This window comes from Globicephala melas, chromosome 7 (assembly GCF_963455315.2).
Source record: "Globicephala melas chromosome 7, mGloMel1.2, whole genome shotgun sequence".
Lineage (NCBI taxonomy): Eukaryota > Metazoa > Chordata > Mammalia > Artiodactyla > Delphinidae > Globicephala > Globicephala melas.
In genome coordinates, this window is record NC_083320.1 from 4,881,328 (window position 1) to 4,897,923 (window position 16,596).

At 49.8% G+C, this 16,596-nt stretch overlaps 1 protein-coding gene across 14 annotated transcripts in view; it reads right to left on the reverse strand.

Annotated features, from left to right (window-relative positions):
• Positions 1-16,596, reverse strand: part of AGAP1 (ArfGAP with GTPase domain, ankyrin repeat and PH domain 1) — a 560,573-nt gene that overhangs the window by 327,912 nt on the left and 216,065 nt on the right. For all 14 annotated transcript variants that reach the window (XM_060301680.1, XM_030865641.2, XM_030865522.2 and 11 more), the window contains 2 exons: positions 12,890-13,031; positions 7,728-7,862 (listed from right to left, as the gene is read on the reverse strand). In XM_060301680.1, coding sequence (XP_060157663.1) covers positions 7,728-7,862; positions 12,890-13,031 — 277 coding nt within the window. The remainder of the gene's footprint in view (positions 1-7,727; positions 7,863-12,889; positions 13,032-16,596) is intronic.

A 16,596-nucleotide genomic window follows, 5' to 3' on the forward strand; every position in this document is an offset into this window, starting at 1 on the left:
ATGAGGAACGAGCTGATTTCATACTGGTGACAATAATCATGTTTTAAAACACCTGAGTTATTCAAGGTTCATCACCTCTTAGCCCCGGATTGCTCAGTGCAGCCCAGTCACTGGTCTCACCTTGATACACTCCCTACCTGTTCACCGTGTTTGGAAGATCTGGTTACAGATCACGTGCCAGACGCACCGGGCTCCCCACCCCTAAGAACTTTTGAGCTCAAAGATTTTTTTCTAAGAACAGTAAAGTAACTCAAAAGTTCTTCTGTTTTTCTTTTGTTTTTGTTACCTCTGAGAATACAGTTTACTACACCAAGTGTTGCTATGTTACTTCTGGCATTCATTCATTACTTCGATGTGTGATTTAACCCTGTTACAGAGAACGCTTCCCTGGTTAAGAAATTCACTGCATTTGAAAATGCATATATAAGCCAGGACTGGCAACGTCGTGTTTCATAAAAATAGTTACTATAAATCATTTACACACTTTCTCACCCAAACATACACGAGGGTTACGGCACAAGGAGAACCACCTCCCCAAGCCTACACATCCCTAATCACTCCACGCCCCCTCCACTCACAGGCTCAATCAAAAGTCTACTTAGCGCTCGGGATATTTTCAGTTTGGTGAGAGATGATCCGCGATGGGCCAGGTATGGCTCTTTTGGAAACAACTTGCAGATTCTAATTTCCAGGGAATGAGACCATGTTAAAAGCTACCAGGCAGTGACAGCCAAAGACACCTGTGGTTAATGATGACATCAGGGCAGCTGCAAAACCAGGGTGAAGACCGCCTTGTAAGACTTAACCAGTTAACTTGAGAGGAACCTGATGACTGTTTTCCTTTTCTTTTGTCCCCCACCTTAGCATCACCACGTGAGTGCTACGTAAGACTTAGGTAGGTAACTTTTTTCACGTCATCCCTGTTCTTGGGAAGTTTTAAACTAGTAAAAACCTTTAAAAAGTGTAATTTAAGCAGCTGAACCTTTTTTGCCCCATCCTAATACACACTAACCAACCATCTGTCCCAGGAAGTCCTGCGCATACAACTTTCCACTGCAAAGAGGGCAGTGAGAGTGGGCGGGGTGGGTGTGGGCACAGTGACAGTGATGGGCACAGAGGTGCAGTGAAAACAGGATATGGACACGCGGGCCTGACACCAGCCGAACGATGTGACTTCAGGAAGCCAACCCCTCAGAGAACGTGGCTTCCAACTACAAGTCAGGCCTCATTCATCTACTACCTTACACCGTAAGCCCTTAGCTTAAACTGCGACATAAACATCAGTCATCATTATAAATGATAAAAAATACATATTAACAGATACTTAATGACACTTAATGACTTCATTAGTTCACCTTTTCAGTATATATTAAATGCCAAATGGACACACATGGCTTGCTTTTGAACATGAAAAATCTTATCTTTGAAAGTACTCTTTTGGAAAAGAAAACATATATATATATAAATAACAATAAATTGGCTCCAATCTGACCTCTAACATAATAAAAATAGTAGAAAAACAACAGCAATACCACAGATAACAACATAGGCCACCCCGCCGGTGAAAAGTAAGCTGGTTCCAGGAAAGAATGGAATAGGCCTGACACATCCCTCAGCAGGAGGAACAGAAGACTGTGATGTAAGCAAGACAAGACGGTGCCAGATGGGGCTTCCCTGGCGGCGCAGTGGTTGAGAGTCCGCCTGCCGATGCAGGGGACGCGGGGCCGTGCCCCGGTCCGGGAGGATCCCACGTGCCGCAGAGCGGCTGGGCCCATGAGCCATGGCCGCTGAGCCTGCGTCCGGAGCCTGTGCTCCGCAACAGGAGAGGCCACAACAGTGAGAGGCCCGCGTACCGCAAAAAAAAAAAAAAACCAAAACGGTGCCAGATGATGCCACACTGGGGAGAAAAGCCCAGAAGATTGCTTACACTTAATGATGCCCTAACACATGCAATTAGGTTCCACCAACTGGGCTCATTAACACAGCTACCCTTGTACTGGACACTCCTGTAATTAGGGCCAAGCCGCTGCAGACGTTTCACGTGAAAGGGGATTCTCTGTACATCAGGGTTTCAGTCTTTGGAAGCAAAGGCTGGAAAGCACACTGAGGCTGCATGCGGCACCACAGGACCCGGGCAGGTGTGCGATCTCTCGGGGCTCGGGCCTCGGCATGAGGGAGCCCACCCCCAGCAGGCGTGAAACCCAAGTAGAACAGCTTCTGCGAAAGCATTTTCCAGAATGTTCACTGCAGCACACATCTGAAGAGCTGGGATGGGATGAAGTGGGAGATTGGGATTGACATATATACACCACCGTGTATAGAACAGATAGCTGAGGGGAACCTGCTGTATAGCGCAGGGAGCTCAGCTAGGTGCTCTGTGGTGACCCGGATGGGTGGGACGGGGAGGCAGGGTGGGAGGGAGGTCCAAGAGGGAGGGGATATAGGGATGTATGTATACACAGAGCTGATTCACTTCGTTGTACAGCAGAAACTAACGTAACACTGTAAAGCAACTATACCCCAATAAAAATAAAAAAAAAGAAAGAAAGAAAGAGCTGGGTGATGGTGTCGAAAGACTGCCATGAGTCTTCCTAGGAGGGGGGCTGCTATAGATAAACGTCCACCCCCAGGACAGCTGAAGGGAACCCTCAGTAAAGCAGAAGGTCTAGCAAGAGGCAGACAGCGACCTTCAAATGCTACTGCCCAGCTTTGCCAACCACACGTACCTAAAACTAAATCGTTTCTGTTAATATAAATAAAGCAGACCCGTCCTAGAGCAGAAGGTCTCCCACGTGAGATGACGGAACCACCCCTGACAAACAACCCAGTGACAAAATCCAGCAGCCTTGGGCGGAATGAAGCAGGATGGCAATCTGCAATTTATCTACATCTTGGTCTATACGGATCTTGAGCTGGTCCACCAATTACTGTCAGAGCAGAATCTTGCAGGTAGGTTTCCTACTGTTCAATGAATAGAAGCTTAAGAAGTTAAACCTTTAGTGGGGAGTATGCCTTAATGTGTACAATAGGATGCTCTGAATCAGGATTTAACAAATGACTACAACTTTAGAATGTATGTGCAAGAATATTAAATTCTGCGTACAACTGATGCTGGGAGGGATAATACAACATCCTATACGTAAAACAATACTGTTTACGATTCACATAAATTTGCATCAACTCATTCTGGGGGCGGGGGAGGGAAGGAGGGAGGGGAAGGGCATAAAGCAGCTTAGATAAGGGAAAGCCAAGATGGTGTTCTGTACCACCAGCTGGTTCTACGTCGCATTCCGTATAAAGGGAAGCCACTCTTCTTTAGGTATCAGAGATCTTGAAAATATGCAAGCCAGATGCCATAATTTAAAAATTGTAAAATATACCGCCAAAACCTTAGAGGTCCATCAGCTCTCTTCCACAAAACGCCAAAACAAACAAACGGATCCTCCCTCATCCCTAGGCTGAGATAACTGTTCTGTGACACAAATCACTATGCTCATCGCACGTCCATGACACACCACTGCCACTCTCGGCAAGACAAGCTACAAACACGGACACCCGATAGAAGGTGAGATATTTAAAAGTGTTCCAAGAGTGACTAAAATCCACAATTTCCAAAACCCAACCCCAGGAAACTAAAATCATGGCTGCTCTATCGTGAAGACTTTCTTGCCCCCAAGACGGCGCATGTAACCCTCCAAGGGGCACTTTCACCACCCACACCAATGACTTTTCACTACCTTTAAGCTCTGCTTGGTCTTCTGAGGGAAGGATTTACTTTTGTCGTGAAGCGGTGTTTATTTTAGCTCATCACTGAACGTCTCGCCTGAAAACTCCCACCAGCAACACCACCTTCCTTTACCTGCCCAGAGGCGGAACTAGAACGCCATGAAAGACGTGCTCACTGCAAGGGCTCTGGCCACTCAGACCTGGTTCCTTTATAGACAGTGACACTTTTCTTTTTTTAAAAAAAAGGAAGAAAAAAAAATTACAGCACCAGAGAAATGATACCTGCCGAGAATGAACTTTATTTGCTGCAATCCTGTTTCTGCATGTATCCAGGCCCTAATCTGGACAAATGACCAGGGACTTTCAAAAAACTGAATGCCAAACACAGAAATCACTGTAATATTAAAAATACAACAGCCTGCAGTTCCTCTCCCAGACATGCCAGGGGCAAACAAAACAGCACAGAATGGGACTGAGAGACATGGGGTGGGCCCCGGGCAGCCCACAGGGCCCCAGAACGCCCCGAGGGCCCTTCTGGGAACCCAGACAAACAGATGGGCAACCAGGCCCCAAGCCAGATTAGCTGCCCAGATTAAGTAAAAAGCAATGAGTGTATTAATTCTCAAAAGGCGAATCTGACTTACAGGAACCCCCTGTGCAGGCCAGATCTTTCTTCTCCACAAGCTACACAAACTAAGAAGCAGAGGGTGACCCCAGGCTGTCAAGCAGGGGCGACGGAAAGCACCCTAGTCCGGCACTACCTCTTCTCCGCCCCCAGGCAAGATGTCGCCTGCATTTCTGGGTGACTGTTCTAAGTTTATCTTCCCTGCTGGACTTTCACTTCACCAGGACGGGGGCCCTGACTGTGCTTCCAGGCATGAGGAAGGCTGGGGCTCAACGAAGGGAATGAATGAACGAACGCAACCACCAACCTACTTCGCTTCCTCCTGATACCGAGAAGCGAACAGAGAACCTCCCTCCTGAATCACCTTCCAGGAGATACGTGACGACACCAGCAAAACCATCCTGTTTCTCCACTATTTTCACATTCTGTCTTCTGTGTTAGGACACTTAGAGAAGCAAAGACTAAGGTCCCTGGTCTCGTACAAAGCAGAGCTGGGCAGCCAGCTGATCGGGAGCTCGGCCTGCAAGAGCAGGTGGAGGTCGGAGCTGGGGTAACACACCGGGTCTGGATGCTTCTTTGATCGATAAGCTAATGGTTACACAGAAGTCACATGCTTTTTAATAAAATTTTCTACCATGCAAAGATACAAAAAGTACACAAATAAAAGTAAGCCCTAGGGCATAGAGAAAGCCCTGAAGTCAAAAAAAGAAATCCAGATATACCGAGTCCGTGAGTGGGCAGTGAACCTGTGCAGTGAAAGTGTACCCTGCCCCCAGCCTGCCCCGGGTATGTGGGCAGGACCCAGATGCTCTGTTTTAATGACAAAATGGTTAAGGCTCTAGGCTCCCGGCTCCCAAGACTGGGGTCCAATCCACGCGAGTACCTGTGGTCAAGGTACCTGACCTTTCTGAGCCCTGAGTTCTTTAGCCATAAACCTTCCAAGTTGGTTTTTTTTTTTTCTTTTCTTCCCTTGAAGATTAAAATGGATGGTTATTGCTAATGATTTCCAAGTACTGAGTATATTCCCCATTCGGTGAGCCACGACTTTCACCACTAACAATTCAAGAGTTTACGATTAACAAATAAAAAGGTTTACCATCTAATTACCACAGAAAATATGCAGAGTAACCGCAATCTTATTTTAGAAACTTAACCTTCACGTAAATAGAAATATTTTAAGAATAAAATCACAACAGTCACAGAAGTTGCAGTATCATGCAGACTTTGTACAATCCAAATACTCAACGGGAAGGTATCGTTTCTAAAGTTATAGCAAAATGTTCTGGAAATCTCGCAGGCCTGTGAAAACTCACACTTCGAGTGTAATATGGTTCACCTGTGGAATCACTGAGGCGCCGTCACAGCAAGGAAACACTGGTATTTTAACCAACGACTTTTGGAAAGGTTCTTCCTCACGCTCCCCTTGCCAGCTGCCAGCTTGAGGATGACAGGGAAGCGGCCCCTGCACACTGGCCCCTGCCCACTGCCTCGGATTCCCTGGGTGCTGGGCAGGGAAGCTCCATACCTTGTCATCCCCGAGTACTAGTTAGTTTACTATGTGTAAGAGGGGTTCATTTATTTATGGGAAGTTCACATTTGCAAACCTCCATCAACGTACAAGGAAAGCAATCACTGTGGAGAAGAAACTCATCCACGCAACTAAATGCCGATCCTCTACGTCAGGGATGGGCAGACTTTCTGTAAAAGGCCACAGAGTACCTCAGGCTTTCTTGGCCAAAAGGTCCCGCTGGAACCACTCAACTCTGCGGCAACACCCAAGAGCAGCCCAGCCCACCCCTCCCGCAGCCTGTAAACAGAAAAGTCTGTTTATAGAAACAGGCTGTTGGCCAGGTTTGGCCCCTGGGCCCTAGTTTGCAGACCTTTCATCTGTTAATACTCCACTTTAACCATCACAGGGGTTTCCACTATTGGGGCAAACGGCGACCTCGCCCACTGGAGCCCACCCCTCGGGAGAGCCCCACAGGCTTCCTTGCGTCATCCTTCACGGTGTCACTAACGTTCAAGGAGCTGCAGATACTGGCCCTGAACGGCTTTTAAGTGGGGTCTGCTCCCGAGCACAGGTGGGCAGGGCCTGAGGAGGCCCACGTAAACGTGCGATAAAGGACAAAGGGGACGCAGAGCCCTGGGGACTGGGGGCTGTTCTCGGCAGACTCCTGAGCTGGGAGGGGAATGTGACGTATAGGGACTAAGTAGGATAAATGTACTGAAAAATAGAAAAGGCTGATAATTATCCAGGAGGCGGATGAGAGGAAAGAGACGGCAAGCTTAGGAAAGGACTGGCTGCTAAGGAAAGTGGAAGAAAACGCAAAGTTAAAAAATGGACACAATCTTTGAAATTTAATAAAATGGCGCGAGTGTGCAATTCCTATAATTTTCTCTGAAAGCTCGTTTGGACATTTAAAAAAAAAAGCATAACCTGCCCGGTTTGGGGAAGTGCTGGGAGCACCCCATCATTACTACTCTTCCTGGCATTAACAGTCTCCCCAGGGCAAGGCCTCCACGACCCCAGGAGCAAGGGCAGCCTCCAAGGAGACCGAGCCTGGCTGCCCTGCTCAGCCCCCAACGAGCCCCGGCACAGAGCTGGGGATGCAGAGGTAGGTCTAAACCAGATTAACCCAGAAGAGGAGGGGGCCTAGGAGCCCCATGAGGCCCATCAGAAACAGAACCCTCTGCCGGGAGCATCCTTCTCCCGGGTCTTTGATGCTAACCTACCCCAGACCCTCCCCGACCCCACTAGGCCAGAGACCACCTTCCGCGCTACAGACCCCACCCCCCCGCTTCCCTCTCATCCCCACCTGCTCTCTCCCCCGCCCTCCAGGCCTGACGTCTGCCATCACAGTTGTGTAAGGGGGGACCTCTGCTCCGGCAGGAGAATTTCCCACCTGAGGGGCGGCTGTCCTGGAGGTGAGGGATCAAGAAGGAGGCAAAGACACAGTTCCCAAATGCTGGCGCTCACTCCCAGCCAGCGGCCCTAAGGCGTACTTACTTCTGGCCAAACTTGACTCTCTTTTCTGCTTACTCTCCTCCAAAGCCAGCATGAAATATTTAAACCTTTTTTTTTAAATGGGGCTGAATAAAGAGTGAGCATCTGCAGTGAAGCAGAAATGATGCGTGTGTATGTCTGACACGTCCTGTGCGTAAACAACCGTTTGAGAAATGCTTCATCCTGTGCAGAAAGAGGTCACCAGTGGTACACACAGGACTGTTTCAGGGTGGACGCTCAGCGCACCCCCTGAACGCGACCCGGGGCTGAGGGTCCCCCTCCCTGTAGGGAGCGCTCGGGGTCACGTCATCCACGTGGACCAGTGACCGGTGTGAGGTGAATGGATGCTGCAGGCACAGCACGAGTATTTACCGTCCTGGAAGACCCTCTCCACGTTCAGCCCGTACGTGGCGCACGTCTCGTAGTACGTGCACCTCTTGAGGTCGCTGGAGAGCTTCCGCGCCCTGGCGTCGTCGATGACCCGCGGGTTGGTGGAGCTGATGGCATCTGCAACAGACCGACAAGAAGCGGCGACATGGTGACCACGAGCGGCCTGGGGACGTCCCACCACTCACGGCCCCCAGGAGCTCAAAACCTGCCCCACGCTCAGCACTGCTGGGATTCTTTTCAGGACCTGGAGTTTTCAAAACACCGTTTATCCCCGACATAATCATCCCAGACACCACAACGATCAGGCGTTTCAGAGGATCCTGCTTCTGAATATGAAATAAAAGAATGTCCCCGAAGACCAGAAGGAAAGGGTGCGAGTTCAATGTGGCTCCAGAGGACAATGCTTTAACAAGGAAAACCACACGGTCGCTACGTGTGGCGACCCCGGCACACGGCACCCGGGGAACGCACGCCCTCCGTCTGCCCGCTGGACACGCGCTCACGGAGCCCTGTTGGGTGCCTGGCCCGGTTCTAGGCACGGGGATGCCCCCCAGGGAACAAAACTCTGTGCTCTCACAGAGGGGACATTAGGTCAGCTGGGGAGGGAGGCAGAAGATAAGTAAGACACAAATGAGGAAGGACGATGGGTGTAGGATGGGACGTAGGGTAGGAGCTGGGTCACAGGGCAGGGGTCAGAGAAGCCACACCTGCAGCAGGTGGCGGGTGGGGGAGGGTGCCTGGGGCAGGGGGCGGCAGAGCGCCGAGCATTTAAGGGGGACCCAAGGGCGAGGCAGGAGTGGGAGGGGGCCTGGGGCACTGGAGGGGGTGTCGCAGACTAGTGTGCGAACCACGTTGGCTCTTAACAGGTGGCTCGGGTGGGGGACTTCCCTGGCAGTCCAGTGGTTAAGACCTCGCCTTCCAAGGCACGGGGTGCGGGTTCGATCCCCAGTCGGGGAGCTGAGATCCCACATGCCTCGCAGCCAAAAAAAAAACCAGAACATAAAATAGAAGCAATATTGTAACAAATTCAATAAAGACTTTAAAAGTGGTCGTCATCAAAAAGAAAAAAAAAAGATGGCTCAGCTGGGAGACACCCCTCACCTCCTTCAGGACCTGTGTACAGATGGGGGCGTCTGAGCCGCGAAACACATGTCAGGCACCGGCCACTAGTCTCCTAATAAAAAGAAATGCAGCCCTTCTTTTCTTTCAGCTCGGCATCCACGAGGCCCTCTCCCCGTTCATTCTGTTACTACTGAGTAACTGGGGGGCAGCCACACGCCCCGCACACAGGACCAGAGGACGGGCTGAGACGTTCCGGCCGGCGTGCTACCCTGCGAGGACACACACTTCACAGGGCTGCTCCTGACGTGGCATTTTCCCCGAGGGCACGAAAGCTCCTGAGTTATGCGAAACGCTCAACATCTCTTTAACCAAAAACCCGCCACTGGCATTTTCTGTACTAGTCCAGGGAAAAGCAGTGTAAGTCACACAAGACAGTGACAACCTTTTAAACGTCTGCTTTGCACAGGAAGTGCCTGAGGCACTCAAATTCCTGGAAGTAGTAAACAAAAGGGACATCTTGAGGGAATAATTTATTGATTTTTCCCCCTCTTTCTCTTCTCCTTACTCCCTATTTTTTCTTTTTTTTCCTAGTCCCAAGGAATAGGTTTAACTGATAGTTCTGAATTACTCCTAGAGAAACTATGATTCAGGACCCTTCTCCTGACAATGACCGTAGCCACCTCAAACAGATGTTCCAGAACATTCCCTGGCAGGGCCTGTTAGAGGGATTTCTTCAAACACTATCTCGTCCTGTCTTCTTACCTTACAGAATAAGAAATGTGACTTGGATTTCATAACACTTAAGGAAAAGAAGTTTTTTTTTTTTTAAGGTGTAAACATCTTTTAAGAAAACAGTAGAAAAAAAGTTAGAGACCCAGAATTTTCCAGTGCTTTGGTATAAACTAGAAAATACACGCCACAGAGCATGAATCCCGCGTCAGATTTATCCTGACGCCGTAATCCCCCAGGCCCTCCTTCCCCGGTGGGTGCCCACTCGTTTCTGTCCCATCTCAGCTTCCTTCCAAGACGCACTGTCGCGTGTCAGAAGCAGGCCCCACACGTGAATGCTCGTCTGGTCTTGTTTTTCATTCCTCTTGTGACTCTGCATCTTTTTACAGCTCGGGCTTCGCCCTCCAATCAAGGTGATCTTCCAGTCTTTAAAACAGATGTTTAAGAGACATCACACCATCACCTGGTCCTCTAAGGAACATCCTCCAGCTCCCCGATGGTACCCGGGAGAGAACATGTCCTCCCACCTCTGGGTAAGGCCCCACACCCCACGTACCCTTCAGGAATTGTCTTAATTCTTCTCTATCTTCTCCATCCCATAATCTCCCATCTCGAGGCCACCAGCCCCGACCAGCTGGGAGGGAAACCTGAGATCCCCTCAGCCATTGTCTCTGGCACCCCACGCAGCCTGTACAGCATCAGGACAAGCGTGGCTTCACAGAAAGCGAAACGAGCTAATGGTACCTATGGGTGGAACCTTCCAGAAGCCCACACTCACTCCACCTTCCTGCCACGGGGGCTTCCAGGGTGCTCTGGGAATCAGAGGTCTGGCTGATGACCACGAGGGGCCCTCAGGTGAGGACTGTCCCTAATTGATAATATTCCTGTCCTGCTCCTTTGGGACATGGCTTTGCTGAAGTCCAAACAGGTCTCACAAATGAATATGAGGGGACAGGGAACAAGCTCTCCAGCAGTGCTCCCAGGTGCTCGCTGGGTGCAAGCTCCCAGGTGTACCTTGCAGGTACATGGCCCTCAATCGACAGACGCTTATAAAACTAGAGGGAATAAAAGGGGGCCGGTTCCTCCACATCAGGGCTTCCCCAGAGCCTCTGTGGAGCCATCCCCAGGCCTCCCTGAGACACAGACCATCCACCATCCTGGTGGGAGGTGAAGACGTGCCTTCCTTCAGCTGGGGCGGGAGACACAGAGGCTGTACTTATCTCCAAGGTCCGCAGCAGGGAGAGATATGCATCTGCAATCCCAGCAGGACCTCAGGAAAACTGGCCACATGTGGAAACATCAGGAACAAAAGCAACCACGCACTGGACACTGGTGTGCCCACGGATGCCCCCACTGCCTTACGAGACTTCCTCCCTTCAAGGCCTGGTAGCGTCAAGGTCAACAGCGGCCTGGAGCGAGTGATGCGGGGTTTGCACGGCCCCGTGCAGGGACCCCAGACTCGCCACCCCTACTACCCAAAACACTGCTGTGTAGGAAAGACAACAAACTGATCAAAATTACCTTTCTGGCCTGGATTGAAAACCTACCTGCCCTTTATCCCGGTGAGTCCACCGCAGAAAGGCATTCTGCATCCTGAACACAGATCCCCTGAACCCAGGCGGCTGGCAAGGAGCTGCCCATACAGACCCTGCTTTGGCTCAGAAATGCCCTCGGTGGGCCTGCAGGAAGAGGCGCTTACTGGAAATTAACTGCCTCGATGTCGATTTCAAGGCAGCTTGAAGCAAGGTCTTCTTTAGACGAGCTGCCCACTATAAAATATTACGTATTAAGAATTTTCAGGAGGCCAACTCAAATATGCCAATTCTGCACATCCGAACAAGAACCAAGGGCTTTTTACTGGCGTGCCTTGTCTCCCAGTGACCACTAGAGGGCGCACTGGGCATAAAAAACCTCTCACGTCCCATGTTGGTCTAAATCCACCTCTGCTCTAAAGGTTTCAGGTGTGTGACCGCTGGCCACGACATATATGCTATTAAAAAAAAAAAAAAAAAAAAAAAGAGGGGGGACTTCCCTGGTGGTGCAGTGGTTAAGAATCCGCCTGCCAATGCAGGGGACACGGGTTCGAGCCCTGGGCCGGGAAGATCCCACATGCCGTGGAGCAACTAAGCCTATGCATTGTAACTACTGAGCCTGCGCTCTAGAGCCCATGAGACACAACTACTGAGCCCGTGTGCCCAGAGCCTGTGCTCCACAACAAGAGAAGCCACCGCACCACAACGAAGAGTAGCCCCAGCTCACTGCAACTAGAGAAAGCCCGTGCACAGCAACAAAGACCCGATGCAGCCAAAAAAAAGGGGGTGGGGTGGGGATTGGCAATGAAGTTCTCTCCATGAAAACCCAACCCTCACGTTTTACATCTAGCACCCTGAGCAGATGACTTTAGTTTATTCCACACTCTTTTCTCCCAACACACACACCCACTCCACGATTCAGGCTTATCCTGCCAAGGCAGCGGATTACCCCGCCAGAGCTCTCAGTTATATTAGATCTGGTGCCACGCACGCAGCTAATTGTTCTTGCTTGTTTGACGCAGCTGGTTTCTTATTTGGAAAAGTCTTACATCAGGGCATGCAAGGGCAGACCAGATGTGCTCATTCTAAAGGAATTAACAGAAACAGAACCTGCACCAAAAGATGAAAGGAAAATCCAGTGTTTCTTGACATGATTATATTTTTTAAGTTCCCCATTTTTCTGACAAAGCAGTTTTAAAGTTAACCTTCATCTGACTTTTAAAAACATTCCGTATGACCCCTTAGTTAAGTCCCCAGTGGCAGGTACCAGCACATCAATGAATCTATGATCAAGGGCATAGTAAGTGATGTCACTTTACTAAAAGACCAAGTTTTAGTGTCCTAGAAAAAAACACAAAACGTACCCACATGGTAAGATTCTATGCTTTCTAAGAGATCTGCTAAAAATGAGATACAGCTCATAAGACATTAAGAAATAGAGCAGACTAAAACAAAACTCTGCATTATATCAGAAATCAGTATTAAAGGTACAAAGGTTAACATAAATAACCTTTTAGGGCGCTTATATATTATTTTGTAACAGAGAGAGTTAAGATATCCTAATACAGAAATCAGAGCACTTGGGAGTGTGGGGGGGGGTTTGTTTTGAAGCTGCCAAGTGACTTCTCCACGGAATCAAATCAGAAGTGTGACAGTGTCAGTTTCACGGATGCTCACTGTAAAAAGGGAGCCTTCAGTAGGAAATTACTGCTTCTTTAAACCGTTTCCAAACCCCTCCACTCTGAAAACACAGGCCAGGAATCACTTACTGCTCAACTGCTGGAGCCATAGAAGCACAACCTGCCCTCGGGCACCACTCACCCTGGGTTCCCACCAGGACCAGCGGAATCTCACTCGTGTTCCGGTAGTTGGCCATCCGGCTGTAGTAGTGGTAGACCGTCTGGAAACTTATCTCATCCTCCAAGCTGAAGACAAATATAACAGCGTCCACCCACATGGCAAACTGGGGAGAAAAGAAAGGCAGGTGAGCAGGAGATATTGAGTGAGGAGCTCACGAGAGAAAGGCAAAGGAGCAGCAGGGGGTCACCTTCATGAACACAGGACGAAAGGCCGGCAGACACGCCTCCAGCCGGGCCACGTCCGACGTCTTATAGCGCATCGCTGGGGCGTCACGAACGCCCTTCTCATCCTCGCACAACACACCTGTGACGGCCCTCAGCCCCTTCCCACCCAGGCCACGCTGTCTCCAGAGTAAAACCAGACATCCTTCCCCAAGGGAGTGTCTACCCTCTGGCCCGACTCAGCCAATGGAAGGCAAACCCCGTGCACAGCAGAGCCGACCTGGAGATAGGCACGGAGGGTGGCCTTGCAGCTTCCTGTTTCACCCCAAACTCCCCAAGAAGGCCGCCCAGGAAGCCGTGCTGGACCCCTGAGATGGGGCTCTTCCTCTGGGTGCCCACGGCTCAGAAATCCTCCACCTCCAGGGCCAACTACTCCCTCAACATGTGAGGCCTTCGTGTTGTAAAGAGCAGCCGTCCCTGATTAATTCCAGCACCCTTCAAGGAAATCATGACTCACTGCCGGAGAAATTAACAAAAGCAATGCACAAAACTTAGGGGAAAACAATGAAAACCCCACAACGGCCTGACTCCTGTCATTTTATTCTCATTTTTCTTGCATCCAGCTGAACTCACATCAGATCCTCTCTCTGGCAAATAACCACACCCTCAAGCACACGTTATCTCGTGGAACACCCAGAACCGTCTTGTAAAGCTGGAGCCAAGAGAGGAGAGGGTCCTGGAAGCTCAGCAGCTTCCCAGGGCTCCCAGGGTCACAGAGGTGGCGCTGAGGAAGAGACTTAGCGCCAGAGACCCTTCTCTTTGATGAAAGACCCAAGTGAAAATCAAAAAAAAAAAATGCCCCACATGCTTTCTCTAAAAGAACCTGCAGCTCCCATGTAAGTTCTGCTGGTCAAGGCATCAGCTCTAATGTTTGGTGAGATTTTTAGTGGGTTCAGCTCTGACTTCCACACATAAATGAAAAGCGTATTCAGTTACAAATGGAGATTTTACGCAACAAAACGTAAATACACCTGAAGTTCAAACGATAAATATGAAATTAAATGAGAAAGAGAACTTGGGGCCAGTAGCCTTGGGACTGGCTGATGCCTCCTGAGGGCCCAGGACTCAGGCTGACACGGCATCTCCTTCTCCCCTTCTCTACCTTGAGATGTGTTTTCCTTTCTCTTCCCAAGAATCGGGGAGAAGTCAGCTTCCCCACGCCCACGAGCACCTTATGAATGCCTGTGGTCCCTGGGACCAGCCCGCACCTCCCAAAACTGACAACCACCTGACCCTCCGTGCAGAGGAAATGCAAACCAGGCCACATCCTCTCAAGGGTGCATCCTGAGAGCCCCAGGGCCTAGTAAGCAGTGGGCACTCCATAGGTGTCCCCCATCCACCCCAGCGGCTTCTCCACCAACTGCAAAAAAAAACCCCAAAAAACCCCGTTAACTGGCAGAGTTTTCACACCACCTAATAGGACACCAGTATCCACAAAATCCTGCAACTTCACTCATGAAGCCGTCATTACCTTCGCAGACTATATGACATGATCTGCAATAGTGGAAACAAACATTATGCTTCCATGTGCCTAGGAGTGGTGACTTGAAAACAGTTCTTTTCCTTGAATGTCCGAGTACACTCGGCCTAGTTTTGAAAGGCTCTGTTTGACATCCCCTCAAAGCAGAAATCTGCACTTTAACCAGGGTAAGCTTCTAGCCTAATGATGCTTCTGTGGGAAGTATGTGCTAGAATAAGGGACTGGTCCTCAGGGAAACGCACGGCCAGGGGCCAAGACAGAGACCTCCTGGGGGCCCTAGTTCTACCCCCGGCGGGGCGGGGGTGTGGGCCGGCCACCTCGGCCTGTGCCCTGATGCCATGAGATCTCAGGGCGTCAGCGTCCTTGGTGACGGGAACGCTCAGAGCATCGTCTCCCAGGGTCACCTCGAGGATTAAGTGAGCTGCACCACTCAGGGAAGGTGGCGGGGCAGGGGGCTCAACCAGTGTCACCGATTCACAATATGTGTGCTTTCCAGACACGAGAAGAAACTTACAACAAGGGCTCCATTATTGCTCACAGGCCTTAAGTTTTTTTGTTTTATTCTTAAAAGCCAATTCTTTAATTAATCAGGGACTAAAAGGAAGGAAAATGATTCTGTGTCGAATGACATCACATGTCCTAAGCATCTGAGGCTACGGAAAAGATGTATTCCAGAGGAATACGTGCTTCCTAGAGGAAAGATGCTTCTCAGAGGGTACATACCACTGGAGAGAAAAACCCCTGGGATTTTTAATGTCACCGTCTGGGGATGTGGGGAACACTGGGCCTGAGCTTCGTAATAAGAGAACCACCCCCCAAAAATACTTTCATTAAAAAGGCAACCCCAACAGCAATCATGGCTGATGAAAACTTCAGGGTGGGGCAGTGCTCCGAGCCCCGAATTCCTCGGGCTGGAGTTCCCTCTCCAGTGTGGGCCTGGGGCTCCTTGCGAGACTGGTCTCACTGCGGTTAAACTCTGGCCCAGGGCAGCCTGCTCACTGCTCCACGACTGGCGTCAGGGGAAGCGCCGTGTCTCTGCAGCCCTGGGCCCCCCAGCATCCCATCCCTGGCAGCATCCCGGGACAGCAGTGCGTCTGAAGCCACTACACCAGCTCCAACATGCGCTTCTGTACGTCTCTCAACTTTCTTCTTAGATTCTTTATGTCAGAGCTAAGGTGTGCTCTTTACATGTGAGATTGCCCCTGGTCACTCCAAAACATTTACGAGCTAGAGAAGCGGAAAATCACCCCAGGTGACACCCACACTTTACCTACGTCATTCTCCTATTACCACCTGCCTCGGAGGGAACCCTTGTGATAGCAGGACAGACGTCCCACGGGCGAAGGACCACTCAGAAAAAGTGATTGAGCCTTCAGCACCATCATGAACCTTCTAGGACGGTGTCAGACATCACACCCTGTCCTGCTTAAGTATAAAGTAACAGACATGCGCTGAACCCGAGCTCTCACAGCTCCGTAACCTACTTTTTTTCATGTTTAACATGTCTTCAGTGTTTCCTTACTCTCATCGACTATGCTGTTTCAGCAAAGCGAAAACAAATCTTTTCCACACTTTAACTAACGTCTTTGCTATCAGAACATACCTTATGGACTGCTTTGTTTCACAGTTTGACAGCATTTTTCTTTTAAATACTGGTATAGCTTATAACCAGTGGCATTTTAGACTCACTAAAACATGGTAAATCCACGCCATTTTTCTGTAGCGCTGCATACACCTCCGTGTATGGAGTTCTAGAACTTTAACAACCTCCATATTCAACATCGTTCACTTAAATCACCAATAATCCTGTGTCGCACTTTCACCAAAGGGTAATAAGTTCAAGAAAGAACGCCAGAGAAAACTTTTAATATTAAGTTCACATTAATGGGTCTTGACTATTACTAGCCCTCGGTCCCTTCAAAGTGTTCAGCTAGTAAATTATGTAAGTACAGTAATAAACTGGAGAG